The 22,273-nt window shown below is 40.5% G+C and overlaps 1 protein-coding gene across 2 annotated transcripts in view; it reads left to right on the top strand.

Annotated features, from left to right (window-relative positions):
- LOC121281281 (protein FAM13B-like) overlaps nucleotides 1-22,273 on the top strand; it is a 170,610-nt gene that overhangs the window by 5,551 nt on the left and 142,786 nt on the right. For both annotated transcript variants that reach the window (XM_041194146.1, XM_041194144.1), the window contains exons 2-3: nucleotides 2,164-2,328; nucleotides 11,135-11,329. In XM_041194146.1, coding sequence (XP_041050080.1) covers nucleotides 11,170-11,329 — 160 coding nt within the window. In that variant the 5' untranslated portion in view covers nucleotides 2,164-2,328; nucleotides 11,135-11,169. The remainder of the gene's footprint in view (nucleotides 1-2,163; nucleotides 2,329-11,134; nucleotides 11,330-22,273) is intronic.

Here is a 22,273-nt window from a genome sequence, read left to right as displayed (position 1 = left end):
GAATCTGGGGCATTAGCTGGAAGATATGACTTGGTCAGTCTGACTATGTCAAGCTATTACTTAACTAGTCTGTGTGACATTTTTTTGGCACAAGCGTCCAGATGTTAGTGTAATATGAAACTGTCTAATTTCATGACTCATATACTTTGAGAATATAACTTGTAGGTTGGGGATTAAAGCGTTAAATGTAAGACAAATAGGAAAAAAAAAAGCCAAAAACTGCAGATGCTGGAAATCTGAAACAAAACAAAAAATGCTGGAGAAACTCAGCAGATCTAACATCTGTGCAAAGATTTCAGAGCTCCTCTGATACAGTTTCCTTTTCTCCTTTTCAGTATGGATGATCAAACTTTTTACACCTCGTTCTCCACCAGGGCTTCCTGATAGCTCTTTGCTTCTTCCTTGAAAGTAGGCCAACCAGTTCCCATCCACCACACTCCTCCACCTGGCTGTACTTGTCATATTTGAATAACCTCTAGCTTTATCTGCTTTTCTTGTGCTAATTGGTACTGGCGCCATTTCTTGCTCTCCTGCAGTTCTGAAAAATTTGATCAGCTTTGCTTCCAATTTTCACCCTTCCTTTGGCTTTGCTTGGTCCATTTCTAAACCCCCCCGTTCTTGACTTCTGTCTTTTGGTGACCAATATGCACTAAATCCACTGCTTGGATTGCACTTTCTCCCATACAACTGCATAGTGTCTCTCTTCCATTCTTCCAGTTTCTCCATTTCCAATGCACCTGTTCTAATTATATCACTTCAATACCAGTTATTCCCCCCTCCCCCTCAATTGTGGTTGATGGGACCCCTGATTGTGCCCTTTCCACCTCCAACACCTTTTCCCCCTCTCCCAGAACTACTACTGTAGGGTTACCTTGCTCACAGCTTCCACCCCACTAACCTCCACTCTGCCATTTTCACCTTCTCCATCAGGATGCCAGCACGAAATAAATCTTCTCTGAGCATTCTGAAGGGACTGTTCCCTCTGCAACATCCTGGTCCACTCCTCAATCACCCACTTCACTTCCCAGGGCACCTTTCTATGCAAATGCTGGAGGTGCAACAACTGCTCTTTTAGACCTCCTGCTTTCCTGCTCCATCCAGTTGAAACAGCAATTTATTTGTACTACTTTCAATTCAGTCTACTTCATTCACTGTTCAAGCTGCAGTCTTCTCTATATTGGGGAGACCAAACACAGATTGGGTGACTGCTTTATGGAATGCCTTCATTTAGTCCACAAGTGTGACCCTGAACTTCTGGTTGGCTCTTGCATTAATTTGCTGGCCCAGCCTCACTCTTGCCTCTCTGTTCCCAGCCTCGTGCACTGTTTCAGTGAAACTTGAGGAACAGCACCTCATCTTTCAATTAGGTCCTTTTATATCCTTCTAGACTCAACATTGAGTTTAGTAATTTCAGAGCATATCCTCTGTCACCATTTTTTGGGTGGCAGGTGCTGATGATTTTGCTATTCCCATTTGCACCACCTGTAGATCTATCTTTTGTACTTTTGCTTGTCTTATTATTATCGCCTTTTGCTTTCCACCATCATTCCTTTTGACATTTAACCAATCCTGTCTTTCACCCTATCTAAGCCTTTCCATTTTGTTCTTTTACTCAATTCCACTTGTTTCCATGCCTTAAAACCTCTTCCATCTCTAACTTTTCCAATTCTGACAATAGGTCATCAACCTGAAGTGTTAACTTAGTTTCTCTCCACAGATGCTGTCTGATTTGCTGAGTGGGTGATTAAGGAATGAGCTAGCATTTTTCAGTTTTCCAGCATCTGCAGTATTTTTGATTCATTGTTAAAATGTATTGACTTATTAAGATTCTTTATCACTTATTAATAAGGATTAAATTGATTCATCACGCACTAGTGGTGTCAACTATGCTTTGAGCGAAGCACTAAAGAGACCAAGTGCACGCTGGCAGTGAGAAGGCAGATTAAATGAGGCATTACCTGAAATGAGTTTTCTTACTTAATGGCTAGTTTTAGAGTGCCAATTGTAAATACCTTGATGCTTTCAATTTGGCAGGGTCTGGGGAAATGACGGAAAAGGAGTAAAATGTTTTAAAATAGTTTTAAATTTCAGACTTTTATTGTCCATCCAGTATCTTTTAATATTATTTTGGATTGTATATTGAAAATATCTTTTTTTCTCTAGGTTAATTGCCAAGAAAGATTGGACGAATTCTGTGTTTCTTCAATGAGGAACTACAGGTTGATCTTCTGCCACAACCTCAAGCAACCATAGCTGGCTAAAAAATGCTTATTCACTAAGGGTGATTGGTGTATAAGTTATTTTTTAAGTGGGTGTCTGTGCTCAGAGGTAGGTTTCTGGAATTAAAGCAATGTTATCTTATACCTTTGATCCATTGACTCTGTTTGCTTAAGGATCTTCAGACACAAACAATACCAATCTTCTAATTTTTAATTTACCAGTTGATTCAAATCTTCAAACTTTCCCATGCTTTCACAAATCTTTTCAATCCTTTTATAAAATATTAGATACTTTATTTTTAAGTAAAATATTATCCCATCTAAACTGTTGTAAAATTGCACATAATATTGGACTTTTTATATATTGAATTCAAGAATGGCACAGTTTAATTAATAACCTAAGTACCTGTACACTCATAGCTGTTGTGCAAGATCATTTCAACATTAAATCAGTGTGACACACAGTAATTGCTGTTAGGTTATTTTTGCAATTGTGCAATCTGGCCACCTGGTTATCATAAGTCTTATTAGGGGATAAGATGGGAAACGTTCACTAACTGTTCAGGGCTAGATTTTGCCCTTACTTTCTTCCACTCTAGCTGTAGTATGAGGCTTCTTTCCCTATCATGCCATTCCTCCACCACCTGTAATCCTAAAAGGGAAGAATAAAAAGAGAGAAACAGAGTTAAGGGGAAAAGAGCCAACAGAGAAAAGAGGAGATGGAAACAGCAACACTTGAGACATTGGGGACAGTAAACGAGAACATTTACTTAGCATGTGCAAAGCCACAGGAAATTGACTAATTAAAGCTTGTTTTTGCAGACTTTCTGCCAACTTCATACATACATTTAAAATGATAACAGCCTGTACGAACAGGGCCACTCAGCTCCTGATCTCATTGCAGCCTTGATCCAAACATGGACAAAAAAGCTGACTGCCCTTGACATCAAGTTGGCATTTGACCAAGTGCAGCATCAAGGAGCCCTAACAAAACGGGACTCAGTGGGAATCGGTGCAGAACTCTCCACTGGTTTGAATCACACCTAGCACAAAAAGAAGATGGTTGTGGTTGTTGGAGGTCAATCATCTTCATCCCAGGACATTGCTGCAGGATTTCCTCAGGGTAGTGTCCATCCATCTTCAGCTGCTCCATCAATTACTTTCCCGCCATCATAAGGTCAGAAGTAGGATGTTTGCTGATGATTGCACAATGTTCAGCCCCATTTATGATCCCCCAACCACTGAAGCAGTCCATGTCCATATGCAGCAGCTCCTGGACAGCATTCAGGGTTGGGCTGATGTGTGGTACGAATGGCACTTGCCACTTAAGTGTCAGGTAATGACCTCCTCCAACAAGAGAGTCAAACCATCTCCCCTTGACATTCAGTGGTAAGTAACGATCACTGAATCCCTTGTCATCAATATCCTGGGGGTTACGATTGATCAGAAACTGAATGGGACCAGCCATATAAATTCTGTGGCTACAAGAGCAGGTCAGAGGCTGGGAATTCTGTGGAGAGTAACTTGCCTTGTGACTTCCCAAAGCTGTCCACCATCTACAAGGCACAAGTCAGAAGTATGGTGGAATACTCTCCACTTGCCTGGATGAGTGCAGCTCCAACAGCACTCAAGCTCAACACCATCCAGGACAGAGCAGCCTTCAATTATTTGAAAGAAACACCCATCCACCACTTTCAATTATTTGAAAAGAAACAATGTACAGGGTTATGGGAAGAAGGCAGGAGAACGGAACTAGCTGAGTTGCTCATTCGGAGAGCCAGTGCAGACACAATGGGCCGAATGGCTACCTGCTGCACTGTAACAATTCCTTGATTCACAATACAATCCCTCTGCCACTAAGACACAGTGGCAGCAATGTGTACCATATACAAGATGCATTGCACTAACTCACTGGGGCTCCTTCGAGAGCACCTTCCCGGACTGTGACCTCTTTACACCTAGAAGGACGAGGGCAGCAGATGCATGGGAACTCCGCCACCTGCAATTTTCCCACCAAACCACACATCATCTGACTTGAAAGTATATCGCCGTTCCTAAAATCTTGGAACTCCGTTGCTAATAGCGCTGTGGGTGTACCTACTCCATATGGAATGCAGTGGTTCAAGAAGGTGGCTTACCATCATCTCTCGAGGGCAATTAAGGATGAGCAGCAAATGCTGACCTAGCCAGTGATGCCTACATTCTGTGAAAGAATAAAAAAATGTTCTGCTGTATTTACAGAAACACTGGATGCATTGCAGAATTAACAACAAATTTAATTTTAAAATGCATTAAAAGCTCAGTAATTTGCATTTGGCACCTACTGTACTTGTAGGTGGTGCGGTGATGAGTTTTTAAAAATCTCAATGTCATGTTTTGCTTGTAAAATAATAGCCCAATTCCATATACATCTTTGAGGAGAATGGGCCAGCTATTATGGGGAAAAATTGTAATAGTGTTGAAAAAAGATCAGAGCATGGGTGAAAATGGGTGAATCAGAAAAATCAAGGCCCCTTCAAATGAACAAAATGATGATGTTTCAAAAAAAAAAATCCATATGCTCCAAGTGTGAAATTTCCCCCTCTGAGACACCTCTCTGGTGATGAAAAATCTATGGACCCACCCTTTTTAGCGCAAAAAGACAGCCGTTATTATATTGTACCTTTAACATAAAACATTCCAAAACACTTCACGGGCATCACAACACCGAGCCTCATAAGATATTAGGGCAGAGACTGAAAGTTTTGTCAGAGGTAGGTTTTAAAGGAAGAAATAGGTTTAGGAAGGGAATTTTGGAGCTTGGGGCCTAGGCAGCTGAAGGCACAGCCACCGATGTTGGAGAAATTAAAATCAATGGCCAGAATTAGAGGAGAGCAGGTATTTGCAGGGTTATGGAGATGGAGGAGATTGCAGGTATAGGGAGGTATGAGGCCATGGAGGGATTTGTAGACAAAGGTAAGAATTCTGAAATCGAGGTGTTGCTTAACCAGGAGCCAGTGTAGGTTAGCGAACTTCAGCGATAATTGGACTTAATGCAAGTTTGGGAATGGACAATAGAGTTTTGGATGGCCTCCAGTTTATTGCGGGTGGAATGTGGGATGCTGGCCAGGAGTGTGAGAAAATAGTCAAGTCCAGAGGTAACAAAAGCATTGAGGGTTTCAGCAGCAGATGAGCTGAGGCAGGAGTTAAGTCTGGTTCAGCCTCAGTATTAGGAAGAGTGATGGAGTTAATAGCTAAGGGGTGGGATTTTTACCAGGGACCAAAGACAATGTTCCAGTCTCCCCAATATTTAGTTGATGGAAATTTCTGCTCATCCGATGCAGGATGTTGGCTAAACAGTCCCTCAATTTAGAGACAGTGACGAGGTCAAGAGAGAGTGGCGAGGTAGAATTGGGTGTTATTGGTGTACATGCAGAAGCTGATATTGTGTTTTTAGATGTTGCTGAAGGCTAGAATTTATTTGAAAAATATAAGGGAGCCAAGGATAGATCCTTGGGGACACCAGAGGTAACTGCTGGAGAGCAAAGAGAAGGAATTGGTGATGTTTTGCGCTATGATTAGATAAGGATGGAACCAGGCGAATGCTTTTCCCATGCAGTCAGATAAAAATTCAGTGTTGCTGGAGGGGGGTGGTATGCTTAACCATGTTAAAGCTGCAGATGGGTTGAGAAGGATAAGGAAGGTTAGTTGAACTTTACCACAATTGCATAGCATGTTATTTGTGACTCCTGAGTCATTTTGGTATTGTGGAGACTTGAGGGATTCAAATGTGGAGTTCCAGGATGAATTTCGCAGTTGAACAAACACATTCAAAGAGGTTGGAGATTGCAGGGAAGTTTGCAAGGCTGGAGAGGGCCAAAGGTTTTTTTTTGAGGAGAGGAGTGCTGATGGCAGATTTGAAGGAGAGCGACAGAACCTGAGAGAGTTCTAAGACACTCTTCCCCATTCTGGCCCGGAGGATGCTTCCAACCCACAGCCCCCTAGCCATGTGTCTTGAGTGCAACCTTCACCACTCTTCTCCCCCCACTCCACAACCACCCCAGTGCAGCCCTTGCCTCCCTGTGGCCCCTTCCCTTGGCGCTGTCCACTTTCACCCCCCACACCCTAATGGCTGTGGAAGCTTGAGCGTTTCTTTCTACTGCGGTTAACTTTCTACTGGGTACCCACCTCAATCTACATCTTGCCTAGAATCTTGTCTAACCTGGATTTAAAAAGATCAAGTATTTGGGTGAAGGAAGACAGTTCCATTAGAAAAATGAAAAGGGTTTGGGAATTCAGATCCTGAAACATTAGGAAATACCAGAATATTATATAATAAAAGTGCACTTGGACTTGATTGCTTTAAATTGATGCTCTGAAGATACTTTGTTTGTTACATGCTATGACATTCCTATTGATGCGAAAACCACTGACACATAGTGAGTCGTGCCAGAAGCGATTTGTTATTATAGTGTGTTTTCCTTTCTCTTGTGTTCTCTCATATAAACTGATCTTTAAGGCACTTTCTATATGAATCTAAAGTGAGGAAAGTGGTTGACAAAATTCCAGTAAAAAGCTGCTAATAACATTTAAAAGAATAATAAAAAATCCAGCATAGCGAGTCAGGAGAATGTATGTCCTGGAAGGGCAATATTGAATGCTTGCAATGTGTTTTGGTGGCAATTTGAGTTAAATCCAATTTAATTGTTTCTTTTTAAAATGTCATGGTGGCTGAGTGGTTTAGGTGATGTCAAGTACTGAGCTGAGCACTGGAGTTTGAACACTGTCCTCACCAATAGCGCAGTATTGATTGCTTGGATTGCAACATTGCATCCAATTGAATAACATTGGTGTTTGGAAGTGGCCTCCATTGCTGTGATGTTAGTTTCTGTTGAGCATTTTGGTCAGATGGACTATGCTGCTAGTTTTGTATTTAAAGAAGAAAAGGTAAACCAATCAAATCGCGTTGGGGGGGGGTTGGGGGGGGAAGGAGGAGGAAATGTTGGTGCATATTTCTTTGCCATAACCTGCAGAGTATGGACTCCAGTGGCAGAATAGACTTTTTTGGCTAATATTTCTATGTTATCGACTATTATTATGTTCAGAGGGCACGAGTACACATGCACACTTGGTACATACATCAACACACAAACATGCACTTACACATAATCTCTGTACTACCAAACAACTATTTAGAAGTTGAGTATGCTGGAAAAAGAGACATGCTTAAGCTTTTCACCTTGCATTCATCAGCACAGATACCAATGTAAGGGGAAAACAACAATTTATACTTTGTGAAGAGAGTGCTGATTGGTTGGCAAGTGGCGTTGCCATGGAGAATGCATCAGTGGGTGAATGACGGTTAACTTCCAAGCATTGTTTGAAATTTAAACCAGGTAGCATGACCCTGATTGGTCAAGGCATTGCCTCGAGGAATGAGTCAGTGAATGGCTGTAACTTATTTTGTTTAGCTGAAACAGGCGCAAAGTGTTTACATGTTCTTTGTCTGTAAAGAACAGGGCCCTGTGTATTAATATATGTGGCTTCTAGTACATGCAAATGTGCCACCATGTGAACTCGACTTCCTTAAGTGTTTCCACATTCCCTCTCAAACACATTACAAACCAATCCTTCTTATCTTCATTTCATCTAAGCAATGTCCCAAAAGATCAATGAGAAATCTAAAAATTGCACTTCCAATGTGCATGTTCTGCCTGACAGGTCTTAGACTGAACTTTGAATGGTATTACACTTCAAAGAGAAGCATAAACTAAGTAACTCCTAAGACATCAGAATACTAAATCTGGTAAACACACCCACAGCAGGATCCCATTTTTCTTGCCACATAAATGTCTGACCAATTACAGCCCCATACCATCAGTAAAGTGATAGCACTGTTGATGACCCCTTCTATCAAGCAGCACTTGCTTAGCAATAGCCTGCTCACTGACGCGGAGTTTGGGTTCTGCCAGGACCAATCAGCTCCTGACCTTATTACAACCTTGGTTCAAACATGGACAAAAGAGCTGAATTCCCAAGATGAGGTGAGGGTGATTGACCTTGACATCAAGTCAGCATTTGGCTGAGTGTGGCATCAAGCAACCCTAGCAAAACTGGAGTCAATGGGAATCGGGTCGGGGGAACTTTCTGCTGGTTGGAGGCATTCCTAGTACAAGGAAGATGGTTCTGGTTTTTGGAGGTCAATCATCTCAGTTCCAGGTCATTACTGTTGGAGTTCCTCAGTACTGTTCTAGACCCAACCATCTTCAACTGCTTCATCACGGACCTTCCTTCCATTATAAAGTCTGAAGTGGGGAATATTTGCTGATGATTACACAATGTTCAACACCATTCACAACTCCTCAGATACTGAAGCAGTCCATGTCCAAATGCATCAAGACCTGGACAATATCCAGGCTTGGGGCAAGTAATATTCATGCCACACAAGTACTAGGCAATGACTTCTAGTAAAAGAGAACCTAACCATTGCCCCTTGACATTCAATGGCATTACCATCGCTGAACCCCCCCACTATCAACATCCTGTGGGTCACCATTGACCAGAAACTGAACTGGACGAGCCATACAAATACTGTGGCTACAAAAACAGGTTAGAGGCTATGAATCCTGTGACGAGTAACTTGCCTCTTGATTCTCCAAAGCCTGTCCACCAGGCACAAGTCAGGAGTGTGATGTGATAATCTCCATTTGCCTGGATGAGTGCAGCTCCAACAGCACTTAGGAAGCTTGACACCATCCAGGACAAAGCAGCCCACTTGATTGGCACCCCATCCATAAACATTCACTCCCTCCAGACAAGGGCAGTAGATACATGGGAACACCACCACTTGTAAGTTACCCCTCCAAGCCACTCACCATCTTGACTTAGAAGTATATTGCTGTCCCTTCTCTGTCACTGGGTCAAAATCCTGAAACTCCTTCCCTAACAGCACTATGGGTGTACCTACACCACATAGACTGCAGGAGTTCAAGAAGGCAGCTCACCACCACCTTCTCAAGGGCAAATAGTGGATAGACAATATATGCTGCAATAAATCTGGGTGTTTTCTACATCCTGAAAAAGTTTAAAGATGGCCTGTAGTCTCTTAACTGACATCTGCTTGAATTTGTCTTGTGTTTAGTTAAGACTTTTGATTGACCTACCCATAATGCCACTGTTCAACAGTGGTTGAAATGTGTTATTTTGGAGGTATAACATTAACTGTTAAATGCATAACATTCCTGACCTTGTTGAGCAGTGCATCCTTTGACTTGTCCAGAATAGCATCACTGCAGATTTGAGAGGTATGTCCACTGTGTATTTCCTGTCAGTCACATTTCTACGTGTTGTACTTAAGATGGTGCCACACTTAGAAATGTGAAAGAAACAACAGGAGGAACTGCAGCAACAGATTACCCATAGTCTCTTAAATGATTTCATCAGCCATACCAAGAAAAGTTAAATAACTTGTGATTCTGACTTAAAGAGCAAGTAAAGTCGATGGTATTTGTTGGACACAATCCATTTGGTGATCTTAAACAAATCTACTTTCAACTTGGCTCAAATAATACATCGTGTGTTATATGACACAATATTCCTGTCCTGAAAAAGCATTTTATTAGGCTTTCTTGGAGTAGTAGCATTGGAGACTCATGTTGTTCAAAACAATTGTTTAATGAAGAGGGAGTGGCATTGATGACACATTTTTGTTCTCTTCAGGCATTCTCTTGGGTGTAGGGGTTCTGGTTATTCCTTTTAAGTAGTGGCAGCATATTGTGTACTGGGGAGGATACGCAATACCTGACATCTCAAATATTTACTTAATCCAGGGGCTGTAATAATACAACTGTATTGGGATTGGCCAAGTTAACAGTTCAACTTCCAACAATGTTTCAAACTCCAGACTACCTGTGAATAACTCAACTGAAGATCTGGCCTGAGTAACTTTTATTGACTACACTTGCATTTTGGGCAAAACTGTCTCGAGTTAAGAGATTGGGCTGTCACTTTTTTTCTTGGATGTCTCAATGTTGGTGTATTGGATGCCAACTTGCCTCTTCTATTTGCACATGTTGATCCTCAAAATCTCCCAAGGGCAAGTAATGTGCTTCATGTTTTTCTCAACAGATGGAGAACTTGTTTTGTGGGAATTTTCCATGTTTGAAACAGCTACCATCTGATATAACACCTATATTTTAAGTGCTTTTCCTTCCTTTTCTGAAGTTGGGGACTCATGCACTTGAGGATTTAATCTGCTTGCAGTATAATTGCACATGACCATTTTTCTTGTCTGAACCAAGCTATTAATTCATTAGCATCAATATAGCCTGATCAAGTTTCATTTGACATAGACATATCCACCTAATTGGTGTATAGCAGTCAGTAGATGAAACCTTAATAGACTTAAAATTGTTTTTCCTTTCCCTAACCTGTGGGACTGAAACCAATTGTACTGTTCTGGCTGATGACAGCAAACTTGACACAGACAACCTGGGACCTTGTCAGTAAGTGAGGCACTAAACAGCTGAACTAATAAAGAAGCCCTATACTTCTAAGATATTTATGGGATAATTTTGTTTCCACTTGAAGTCAATGAGTTGCTGTTACTCATTGTGATTTTAGAAAGAATGTGACCTGTTTAAATACGGGATATAAAATAGGAATATAATTTATGCAAATAATTCAGACCTAATGATTTTTAATATAGTTGGTAGGCTTGTGTGGTATACTTGATTAAAAAAATTGAGTTTTTATGCACTTTTTCACATTTGCAGTTCTGCTTAGTTGTGGTTGTTTCTGTTATAACAAATGTGAACCATCCATTTTGGAAGATAGTGAAAGCAAAGTTCTCTTATCATGGATACTTAAACTGTTCTAAGCTGAAAATAGAATAAAGAAGATGTGTGTGCTGATATATTTATTATTTTTTTGTATAGACAAAAACGGCTTTGCTTTTTGGCTGAGGGAAGATATGAGGAAGAGCTTCTCTCCTTCACTGTGTAACAGCAACTCTTTCACTACTAACAAAATTTTTGGAGTTCCTCTTAATGAGCTACGGCAACAAGGACGTCATCCAGGGAATGGAGTTCGATTTATAGTAAAGCAGATTGTGGAGTATCTGGAGGCACATGGTAGGTGAAGTTTTATCAATATAAATATATTAAGAACTGTGCTCAGAAACATTTTCCCATTTTTTAGGCATAGTAACTTTGATTACAATGCTGTAAAATGGGCAGAAATAAGTTTTGAAAACATTCTCAATTTGACCTTTTCAGTGCTTAATTTTTAACTAGTCTTTTGTAACATTAACTGAGAAGGTAAATTTAAATTTGCAGCGTATTGTGAAATTCGATATATCTATTTTCATTTGTTTCATATATTGTTCATTACATATAGCATAGTGAATTTAGCCGCAATTTAAAGTTAAATCTTGTCCTTTTTCAAAAATTTGAATTTGTATGTTTAAAATCAAGGAGTCCACTTGGGGCAAATTCAAGCCACTCTAATTTGATTAACGCAGTAGAACCAAAATGAAAAGCTTTTAAAAATTGCCATAGTAATTGTGATCGTTGATTTTTTAAAATATATTTTACATGCATCAGTGACATATGTGGCCTTGCACTATTTAAATTTGCAATTCTGTTTAGAATTATAAATTGGTGTAAGTGGTATTTGATGAATTAAATATATGTTAAACAAATGCATTTGGCTTATTAAGATTTATGAACAAACTTGTGAATTTAGGTAAGTTATTTAGGAAAAGGACCAGAACTTTTCATGTTATTACTAACAGAATAAGTTATATATTATATAAAAATAGACAACTACCATTTTCTTTGTGGGCAATCAGGTTGCTAAATACTGCTAATAATATAATTTTTAATATTGAACTGATAATTGACCAAGGGAAGTACCGTTTTAACTTTTTGGTTTAGGAGCAAGCATATGTATATTAAGTCACGTGATAGAACAGAACTTCAATATTGCTGTAAAGAGAGACATGTAGCTGGAGCTTTTTGTCTTGCACTCATCAGGACAAATGCAAGAATGCCAAATTTCAAACAATCACCACAACTTATACTACAAGAGAAAAGGGTGTTGATTGGTAGGCAAGTCTGCTCTGAGGTGTTGCTCTGGAGAAAGCAATGGGGAATTATAGGCTCCCCATGCTCTTGGGTAATTCAAGAAAGGGTACAAGACTTGTACACATGGCTTTTGGTTGCAGATAATGGGTTTTTGTATATGAATTTGTCACTTCTAGCAACAGTAAATGAACCACGTTACGAGCTTGACTAATTATCTTAAATTAGTTGTTAGTGTAGCTATTGGCGCCCAATCAAGTGCTGCCCAATCGCATTCAACAGTAGATGTTTTGTTTGCAAGCGTGGCTAGTTGAGTACGTTTGAAATTTAGCATTCTTGCATTTGTTCTGATTAGTGCAAGACAAAAAGCTTCAGCAACAGGGCTCCCTCAGCAATATTCAAATTTCTGCACAACTGCTATTTCCTCCCCAGCCCTTCAAAGAAGTGAGATTTCAAATCCCAGAGAAGCTTGATATCATTGAAATTTTGAACTGCCGAAATTATTCACTGACTAACATTCCTGCTTCCCTCTAATGTGGTTGTGACAGAATTATATTGGAAATTCTAGGACAGTGTGATCATGGGCCATAATTTGATGTAGCTCTAACAGTGCATGCCATTAAATAGATTTTCCCCTTTCACATTTAGGTTTTTATTTTTACGTGTGGCAAGTTGCTGAAAGTGTGAACTGTTAGCGGTGCTGTGAGGGGAAATGGCATCTAGAAACTGAGTGAACAGGAAACTCTGTTTCCTTAACCAATTACTTTGAAGGATTGTGAAATAATTAGTGCAATGACTGATTAGGAAGCATAAATTAGAGGGGGAGATTTCCATGTCAAATCAGGCACAGAAAGAAAAATGAAGGGAAAGATAGATTGGATGAAGAAAAAAGACAGATGAAAATAAAAATATACATTTTACATCTATAAAATTTCTACCTTCAAATTATTAATTCAAAGTATTAATGAGGCCACACTTGTAATAGTTAATTTCCAGTGCCAGAAAGGATGATTGGCAGTGATCAATGCTTGGACCAAAAAATGATAGATCTGAATATTTTTTAAATGGTGGCGAGCTAGGAACAGTGGAGATCTGAAGAAACCTAGGGGTCTGTGTATACAGATCACACAAAAAGTAATTAAAATGGAATCCGATGAATTGTTAACCTTTATATCCGCATGGCTAAAGATGAAGTTTAGTTCCAGGTTTTCAAAGCCATGGTTAGACCACATCTGGATTTCTGTGCACCTTAGAAAATATTGACCTTGGAAGGAGTGCAATACAGTTTTATCAGCAATGTTGCCAGGCTTTTGGGGCTTTAAATTATGAGGACAGATTACATAAACTCAGTTTATGTTCCTTAGAATATAAAAGGTTAAAGGATGATTGGATGGAGGCTTTGGGATTTTCAAAAAAATAGTGTTGATGGAGACTTTTCCCGCTAGTGGAGTCTAGGACATGAGGTTGTATCCTTGGAATCAAGATATTCATGGGTGAGCTTGGGAATCCTTTTCATCACTGAGTGGTAGAAGTGTGGTGCACTGTCCCACAAAAAAAGCTGTAGATACTAGCTCAATTAATTTAAAATCTGAGATTAATAGGATTTTGCTAGTTAAGGGTACTAAGGGAGTTGGAGCCAAAGAGGTTGAATGGAGTTAAGATATGGATCAATTGTGATCTCATTGAATGCCAAAATAGGCTCAAAGGGCCGAATGGCCTTCTCCTGTTTCTATGTCATGCTGTTAATAGGATACTTAGACTTGAAATGATGACTTAACTTTCTGGGTGGGTTTAGTTCATATCACTGTGCAAGTACAGCAACTTCATGCCATGTAATACACTTCATTGGAGAGGCAGGCAGCATGATGTCAATTTTGCAAAGTCAGTGGTGGAGCAACCAAACTCAAATTCAATTTCCAAAAATTGCTGTCCAGCGTTTGTCCCGTACCTGAAGTGGCACCATCTGCACATAAAAAAATAATGTGGGCACCATTAGTGTCACTGTTCCTTTGAAGGCAAATTCTAGCCTCATCAGTTCTATACAGGCTATATTAAGCTTACAATGTAAACTCAACTGCCTTTACATGTATAAAATAAATTGGGTAAATCTTCAGTGCAGTGGGAGGTGCATTCTACGTATTCAAAATGCTGATAGCGTGGCAGAAGAACAATTTTAGTTTTAAGGTACAATACATATGAGAAAAGCAGTTTTGCTACTTTCTGAAGAACCATTCAATTGATAAAACTTGAAGTTTTCTGGAGGATTGCAATTTGTGCAAGAGTAAACACTTCTGATCCTCCTTGAATTGAGATGGTAAAGTAGCTGCATTTGGAGTCCAAGTGGACCTCAAGCATAACACTTCCACAAATAATTTAAGATACCTACAGGAAATACTTGAGCAGGGCCATTGTGACTGCATTTTGCTTTCAGTGTTCAGTAAGTACCTTTCAAGAGTGCCATTTTTTGAGACAATAGTACATACAAGCATGCTTGTACCTTGACAATTAGGACTTATTTCCCAAGATTCCAAACTAACATCCTTCCTAAAGTTTTCTGGGAATCTAGATTTTATTGTAAATTGAGACACATTCCACATTTTGAGAGTTTAGTTTTAAATGAATGCATGAGTATTTTAGGTTATGGTTTTAAGAGTTAAAATTCGTTGGTAGACACATTTGGCTCACTTTGAAGGAACACGTTTCTCCTGACCTGGATTTTGCTGCAGCGGTTTCTTGCTTGATTTTCTCTAGCTGCTCTTCTCCTCTTGACCGAGTTGGTGTGAAGTGATGATGGTAGGTGCGGCTGTCTGTTATATAAGTTGCATCTTGATATTTTTTGAATTGATATTAATTTTCAAAACCACGAGTTTTGGAGAGAGCGCAGTCCTTTCAAATAGGTAACAAGTTTCAGCCTTATTTTTCAATGAATATAACTTTTTTTTCCTTCTGTTTACTCCCATAACTAGCGTAGGATCAATCACAGAGATAAAAACAAAAAAACTGCGGATGCTGGAAATCCAGAACAAAAACAGAATTACCTGGAAAAACTCAGCAGGTCTGGCAGCATCGGCGGAGAAGAAAAGAGTTGACGTTTCGAGTCCTCATGACCCTTCGACAGAACTACACACTGTTCTGTCGAAGGGTCATGAGGACTCGAAACGTCAACTCTTTTCTTCTCTGCCGATGCTGCCAGACCTGCTGAGTTTTTCCAGGTAATTCTGTTTTTGTGTAGGATCAATCACGTTATTTAAATCCATTATTCAAACGGAAGAAATTATGGTCATTTTGGTGATTTCTTGGCTGAAGATTTTTAAACTCATTCAGCATGGGTTCCAGGACATCACTGCAGGAGTTACTCAGGTAGTGTCCTTGGCCCAACCATTCAACCATCCAATATCCACTATCAATATCCTGGGGGTTACCATTGACCAGAAACTGAACTGGACTAGCCATGTAAATACTGTGGCTACAACAGCAGGTCAGAGGCTAGGAATTGTGCAACGAGTAACTCACCTCTTGACTCCCCAAAGCCTGTCCACCATCCACAAGGCACAAGTCAGGAGTTTGATGGAATACTCCCCACTTGCCTGAATGAGGGCAGCTCCCACAACACTCAAGAAGCAGGATGTTGTTCAGGACAAAGCAGCCTGCTTGATTGGCACCACATCCACAAACGTTCACTCCCTCCACCACAGATGCACAGTAGCAGCAGTGTGTACCATCTACAAGATGCACTGCAGGAATTCACCAAGGCTCCTTAGACAGCACCTTCCAAACCCATGGCCACTACCACCTAGAAGAACAAGGGCAGAGAATAGATGGGAACACCACCACCTGGAGGTACCCTCCAAGTGACTCACCATCCTGACTTGGCAATATATCGCTGCTCCTTCACTGTCACTGGGTCAAAATCCTAGAACTCCCTTCCTAACAGCACTGTTGGTGTACCTATATCACATGGACTGCAGCGGTTCAGGAAGGCAGTACACCACTACCTTCTCGAGCAATTAGGGATGGGCAATAAATGCTGGCCTAGCCAGTGAAGCCTACATCCTGTGAATGAATAAAAAATAATCAACACTATATGGTAACCCACAATAGCTCCTCTTTGAGAAGAATAGTGTGATCAAAGAAGGCTTCATGTTTGAAATGCACCTATCAACTGTGAAACCCTGCTTGTACCACTCAATGGAAAACATTTAACCTGCACAGGTGGTGGACAGAACAATACTTCGTAAAAATGCGATTCCAATCATCACAATTTAGAAACATAGAATGGTTGTAGCACCAAAGAGGCCATTTGGCCTGTTGTGTTCATGCTGGCCCTCTGCAGGAGCAACACACTTAGTGCCAGACCCTGCCTTTTCCCCAAGGCCCTGTGTGTTTTTCCTTTTTCAGATAATGGTCCAAATTCCTTTTGAGTTACTTGATTGAATCTGCCTCCACCTCACTCTGAGGCAATGCATTCCATATCCCACTCGCTGCATTTATTTAAAAAAATAGTTTTCCTTATGGTGCCTTTCAGTTCTTCTGCCAATCACATTAAACCTGTGCTCTCTGGTTCTTGATTCTTCCACCAATGGGAAGCGCATCTCTTCATCTACTCTGTCCAGACCCCTCATTTTTGAATATGTTATGACCGATACAGTTGGTAAACTGGAATTATTTTTAAAAAAAAATCCCAGAGGGAATCTTTTAACAACTGCCATGACCAATAATTTTAATTATTATGTTTGAGATGCGACTCAGGAATCAGACTACCAGTTCTTGAGGTTTTTCGTTAAACTAAGTGAAACATTTTATTAATTTACATAGGTTAAAATATATACACATGGCTACAAATTACTACTAACATAACTTTTAATAAATTCCCAAACTAATCTCCATAAAGGCACAGCAACCCATAGACTTAACCAAATACCAGGTAAAGTATTTTCATTGTACGAATTCAAATGAGATCCTTTTCACTGTGGAGCCAGTTGGAGGCTTGCAGCTGCCCTTTGATCTTACATTACCTGTGCCTGCACATCCAAAAACTATTGAAGCTATATCTGCCACCACTGAATTCAAATTCTCATTGTATCAACAATCTCTTTGAATTTTACCTTTTAACAATGAAACCCCATTTATTGTACCAGTTTTATTAGTAATATAAACATATTGCTTGGTAGCTTTTAGAAAGATGTCAAGTTTTCACCCCACTTCTTGGATGGTCTGTTCAAAAAATGCAAATGCAAGCTATCTCTCTGTTTACATCTCAAACTAGTACATCAAAGTACCCAGACTAGCTGGCTTTAATCCAGTTAAGACATGCACACAGACCAAACCTCTGTTTTAAAAGAAAAATGTTTTCCAAAATATTATATATATTAATAGCTTCATGAAAGAATACCTCAATCAAATCTCCCCTCCACCTTCTCTTATCCACTGATAACTGAAGTTCCTCATCCCTGAAGCCATTCCTGTGAATCTTTTCTGCACTGTCTCTAATGCCTTCACACCCTTTCTGGTGCCCAGAACTGGACGCAATACTCTAGTTGAGGCTGAATCAGTATTGTATATGGGTTCAACATAACTTCCTTGCTCTTGTATGTTCTGCCTCTATTGATAAAGTTCAGGGTGCCACATGATTTAATAAACACTGTTAGTTCTGCCACCTTCAATGGTTTATGCATGTCATACATCCAGGTCCCTCTGCTCCCGCACCTCCTTTAGAAGAGATTTCAATGTGGATTTGAAATTAACAGCTCCAGCATATTTCCTGACCTTGGGAAACTTGCTAGTGAAATTGAGCATTGTGTCATGGTGTTTAAAGTTCCGATTGTGCAGTTTATAAATACGGACACGTGGTTTACAGCTGTTTTCTCAGTTCCCTCGAATTATATTTGAACAGTACAATAATATTTCGGAAAGCTGGAGGATTTCAAACAAACCACTATGTCATGGATCTTTTTGATAGACGTTGGATGAAGTTGATGGTCACCATGCCAATCTGCAAACACGTGAGAAAAGTGCATAACATAGACCTGGAGAACAGCTGAGTAGATTGAGGCGGAGGATGACCAAGGTGCTGATCAGAACACTGATGAGGCAGAGGATGAGGGTGACTAGCAATATGTTGACGGAGCACCTATCGCCAGATTAGCCACATTGATGCCCTGATAGCTTGAAGGTTCAGCTAGTAACTTGTGTTGGAAAAAATTGAAAATAAAAGTTCCGGCACACTATCACTACCAATTGCTCACCCCTACAATTCCAACTGCACACACTAGCCCTTCAACCAAGCATGCACCTATTGCACATCCCCCAATCGAACCTGTCATGTGTTAACATTCGGGAAGCAACTGAGAGAGAAAGTTGGCACCCGGGATGCAACAATGGACAAATCAGTGAAGTGGTGAAAACTATTAAAATTAATGCCCCTTTTATTTTGAAAAGAAAGTTAACAAATACTCACATGTATGCTTTTGGTAAAGTACAGTAACTTTCTTTTAGGCTTCCTACTGTTCTAATGTGGCAGTGTGGCTTTGGCAGAGGTAGAGGCAGACTTCTTAGATCCCAGCTCTGACTGTTGAGTTGCTTCTTGTCCATGGTCAATTGAGTTTTGTAGCACTTGAGGGCCCTGATGATTAGTGCTCCACTGGCACGTGCACAGGGGTAGATTCGACCATTGGGAGATAAGGCAGCGTTTTTGTTACTGGCTCGGGGTTTTTGGGGAGGGGTGCAATGAGTGAGATGTATGACAGTTTTCAGTTGAGTTGCTACTTCCATGCCCCTTTGCCATCATCCCTCTCCTGGGCCAGTGCCATATCACTCCGACCAGTCTGTGCCAAAGCAGCCTTGTGTTGATCAGTGATGTGTTGGACTGTCATGGTAAGGTATCTCGCCTTGTTTAAGGTACACAGCTGTGGTCATTGCCTACATAGCCTCATTTGAGAACTGTGCTTTAAGTTCCATGTAAGTGGTTACTCTGTCTCCATGACAGACATTCTCACAATTGCACTCAACATAAATCCAATACTGTTAGAGCTAAACTCAGCAGCAGGAACTTGTATGTATATTTATATAATGCCTTTAAAATCACAATGTCTTGAGGGACTTCATAGGAGTGTTATAAAATGAAGTATGACATTGAGCCACTTAAGGTGATATTAGGTCAGATGACTAAAGGCTTTGTTAAAGAGGTAGGTTTGAAGAAGTGTCTTAAAGGAAGAAAGCGAGTTGGAGAGGTATAGGGAGAGAATCCCAGAGCTTAGGGCCTAGGCAACTAAAGGCATGACCACCAATGGTGGAGCAATTATAACTGAATACGTAAGAGGCCAGAATTAGAATTCAGGTATTTTGAAGGGTTGTGGTGTTGGACGCGACAATTGGGAGGAGTGACATCATGGAGGGATTTGAAAACAGGGATGAGAATTTTAAAATCAAGATGCTATTTTACTATAATCCAATATAGGTCAGCAAGCACATGATAGGGCAATGGGACTTGCAGTGAGTTAAGACACAGGCAGCAGAGCTTTGGATGACCTCAAGTTTATGTAAGGTAGAATGTGGATGCAAGCCAGGAGTGTTTTGGAATAGTTGAGTCTAGAGGTAACAAAGGCATGGGTGAGGGTTTCAGCAGCAGATGAGCTAAGATGGTTGAAGTTGTGTGATGTTTCAGAAGTCGAAATAGGCCCTTCCATCTTCTGCAAAGGTTGTGTGAGACAAGTCAGCCAGTACCTCCATGAAGTTGTTGCTACACCTCTCTAATGATGTGTCCTGTTGCTCGGCATCTGTGTCAAGCAGAGCTTGGTGAAGATAGCTTCCTACTGCCCACCCCCATCCCCACTTCTGCTACCTATTCATAGCTGTCCTTGCCATCAATATCTGCTTATGCTCACCTGTGAACTGCGAATCACAGGGAGAAAACCCAATGGTCTAACTGAACTCTGAAGTATGGGTATTTGCGCAAGAGAATGGCTGTATGTCACGTGGCGGTGTACCATTGGAAGGAAGGTGCTCCACTTCAGAATTGTTGTTAGGCATGTCCGCAGACAATTGCTCTAAGACAAAAGAAATGGAAACGAACTGGCAAAGTTATAATTTGTCAATCACTGGTTAGGCTTCTCAGAGTTCAGTCATTTGAAATTAAGTCAGCATGGGAATCAAATATTTTCAATCTGTCACCAGGTATTTACAAATTCACAGCCCCTCCACCTTCAGTTGTCAGGGATGCAGATGTGCCATTTATTGCTGTGGCTGCCTCCTTTGCAGCTGTGCTGTTTGTGGCAGGCCACCTCCAGTTCTCTCCCTCTCCCTTATAGTTTGTATGCTTTTCTCTTACAAGGGGTGAAAGAAAACATCTGTGACTGAATGAAAATCCTGTTTACCCGATGGATGCAGTGCATTTGATGATGTTAAGTGGTAGACAGATGCATCATGTTGTATAAGGATTGGCAATAGTGAATGGATAAATGCAGAGGTGGGGAAGTGCAAAATGAAAAATGAAAGTGAAGGTTGTGTGCTGTTGAACCTTAAGTGAGTGTAAGTAGTGATGTAATGAAACACACTTGGCAAGATGGTGGGGTTGGATGATGTGTTATGCATAACCAGGTGTAGGTGAATCAGTGACTGTTCTCTCTTTTCCTGATTTGGCCAGGTTATTAAAGCTCCTTTCACTATGTAGGGAAAACATAAGAACATAAATTGGAATAGACCATTTGGCCCCTTGAGTCTGCTCCGCCATTCAATAAGATCATGGCTGAACTTGTGTTTCGATTTCCACATTGCCATCTAACCCTGATAACCTTTGATTCCATTGCCTATCAAGAATCTATAGAACTGTGCCTTAAAAATATTCAATGACCCCGCTTCCTCCTCCACCTGAGGCAGAATGTTCCAAAGTTGTACAACCCTCTGGGAGAAAAAAAATTCTCCTCATCTCCATTCTAAAAAGGCGACCCGTAATTTAAAACAGTGCCTTCCAAGTCTGGGACTCACCCACATGAGGACACATCCTTTTGACGTCCACATTGTCAAGGCTGTTCAGGATCTTGTATGCTTCGGTCAAATCACCCCTCTCTTTTCTAAACTACGGTGGAAATAAGCCCAGTCTGTCCAACTGTTCCTCATAAGACAACCCACTCATTCCAGGTATCAAACTAGTAAACCTTCTTTGAACCGCCTCCAATGCATTTACATCCTTCCTTAAACAAGGAGACCAAAACTGCACACAGTATTCGAGGTGTGGTCTCACCAATGTCTTGTATAACTGAAGCATAACATTCTTTTATGTTCAATCCCTCTCATAATAAAGGATGGCATTCCATTAGCCTTCTTAATTACTTGCTGTACCTGCGTACTAATGTTTTGTGATTTGCAGTAGAACACCTAAATCCCTCTGCACCTCACAATTATGCAGCCGTTCTCCATTTAAGTAATACTTTGCTTTTTTTGTTCTTCCTGCCAAAGTGAACAACTTCACATTTTCCCACATTAAACTCCATTTGCCAGACCTTTGCCCACTCACTCAACCTATCTATATTCATCTGCAACCTCATGTCCTCTTCATAACATAGTTTCCCACTATCTTTGTGTCATCTGCAAATTTAGCTACCTTGTTTTCACTCTCATCTAAGTCATTGATGTAAATTGTAAAAAGTCGAGGTCCCAGCACAGACCCCTGTGGGACTCCACTCGTCACATCATGCCAATCAGTAAAAGACCCATTTATGCATACTCTCTGCTTTCTGCCATCTTCTATCCATGCTAATATGTTACCCCTTACACCATACACTTGTATTTTCCATAATAACCGTTGATGTGGCACCTTATCAAATGTCTTCTGGAAATCCAAATACAGTACATCCACAGGCTCCACTTATCCACTGCACATGTTACTCCTTCAAAAAAGGATAATTGGTTAAACTTGGTTTTCATTTCACAAAATCATGCTGATTCTTTCCGATTGCCTTGAGCTCTTTTAAGTACCCAGCTATAACCTCCTTAATG

The sequence above is a fragment of the Carcharodon carcharias genome, chromosome 8, assembly GCF_017639515.1.
Source record: "Carcharodon carcharias isolate sCarCar2 chromosome 8, sCarCar2.pri, whole genome shotgun sequence".
NCBI lineage: Eukaryota > Metazoa > Chordata > Chondrichthyes > Lamniformes > Lamnidae > Carcharodon > Carcharodon carcharias.
The sequence above is the reverse complement of the archived record's forward strand: the minus strand, read 5'-3'. Positions and strand labels throughout refer to the sequence as shown.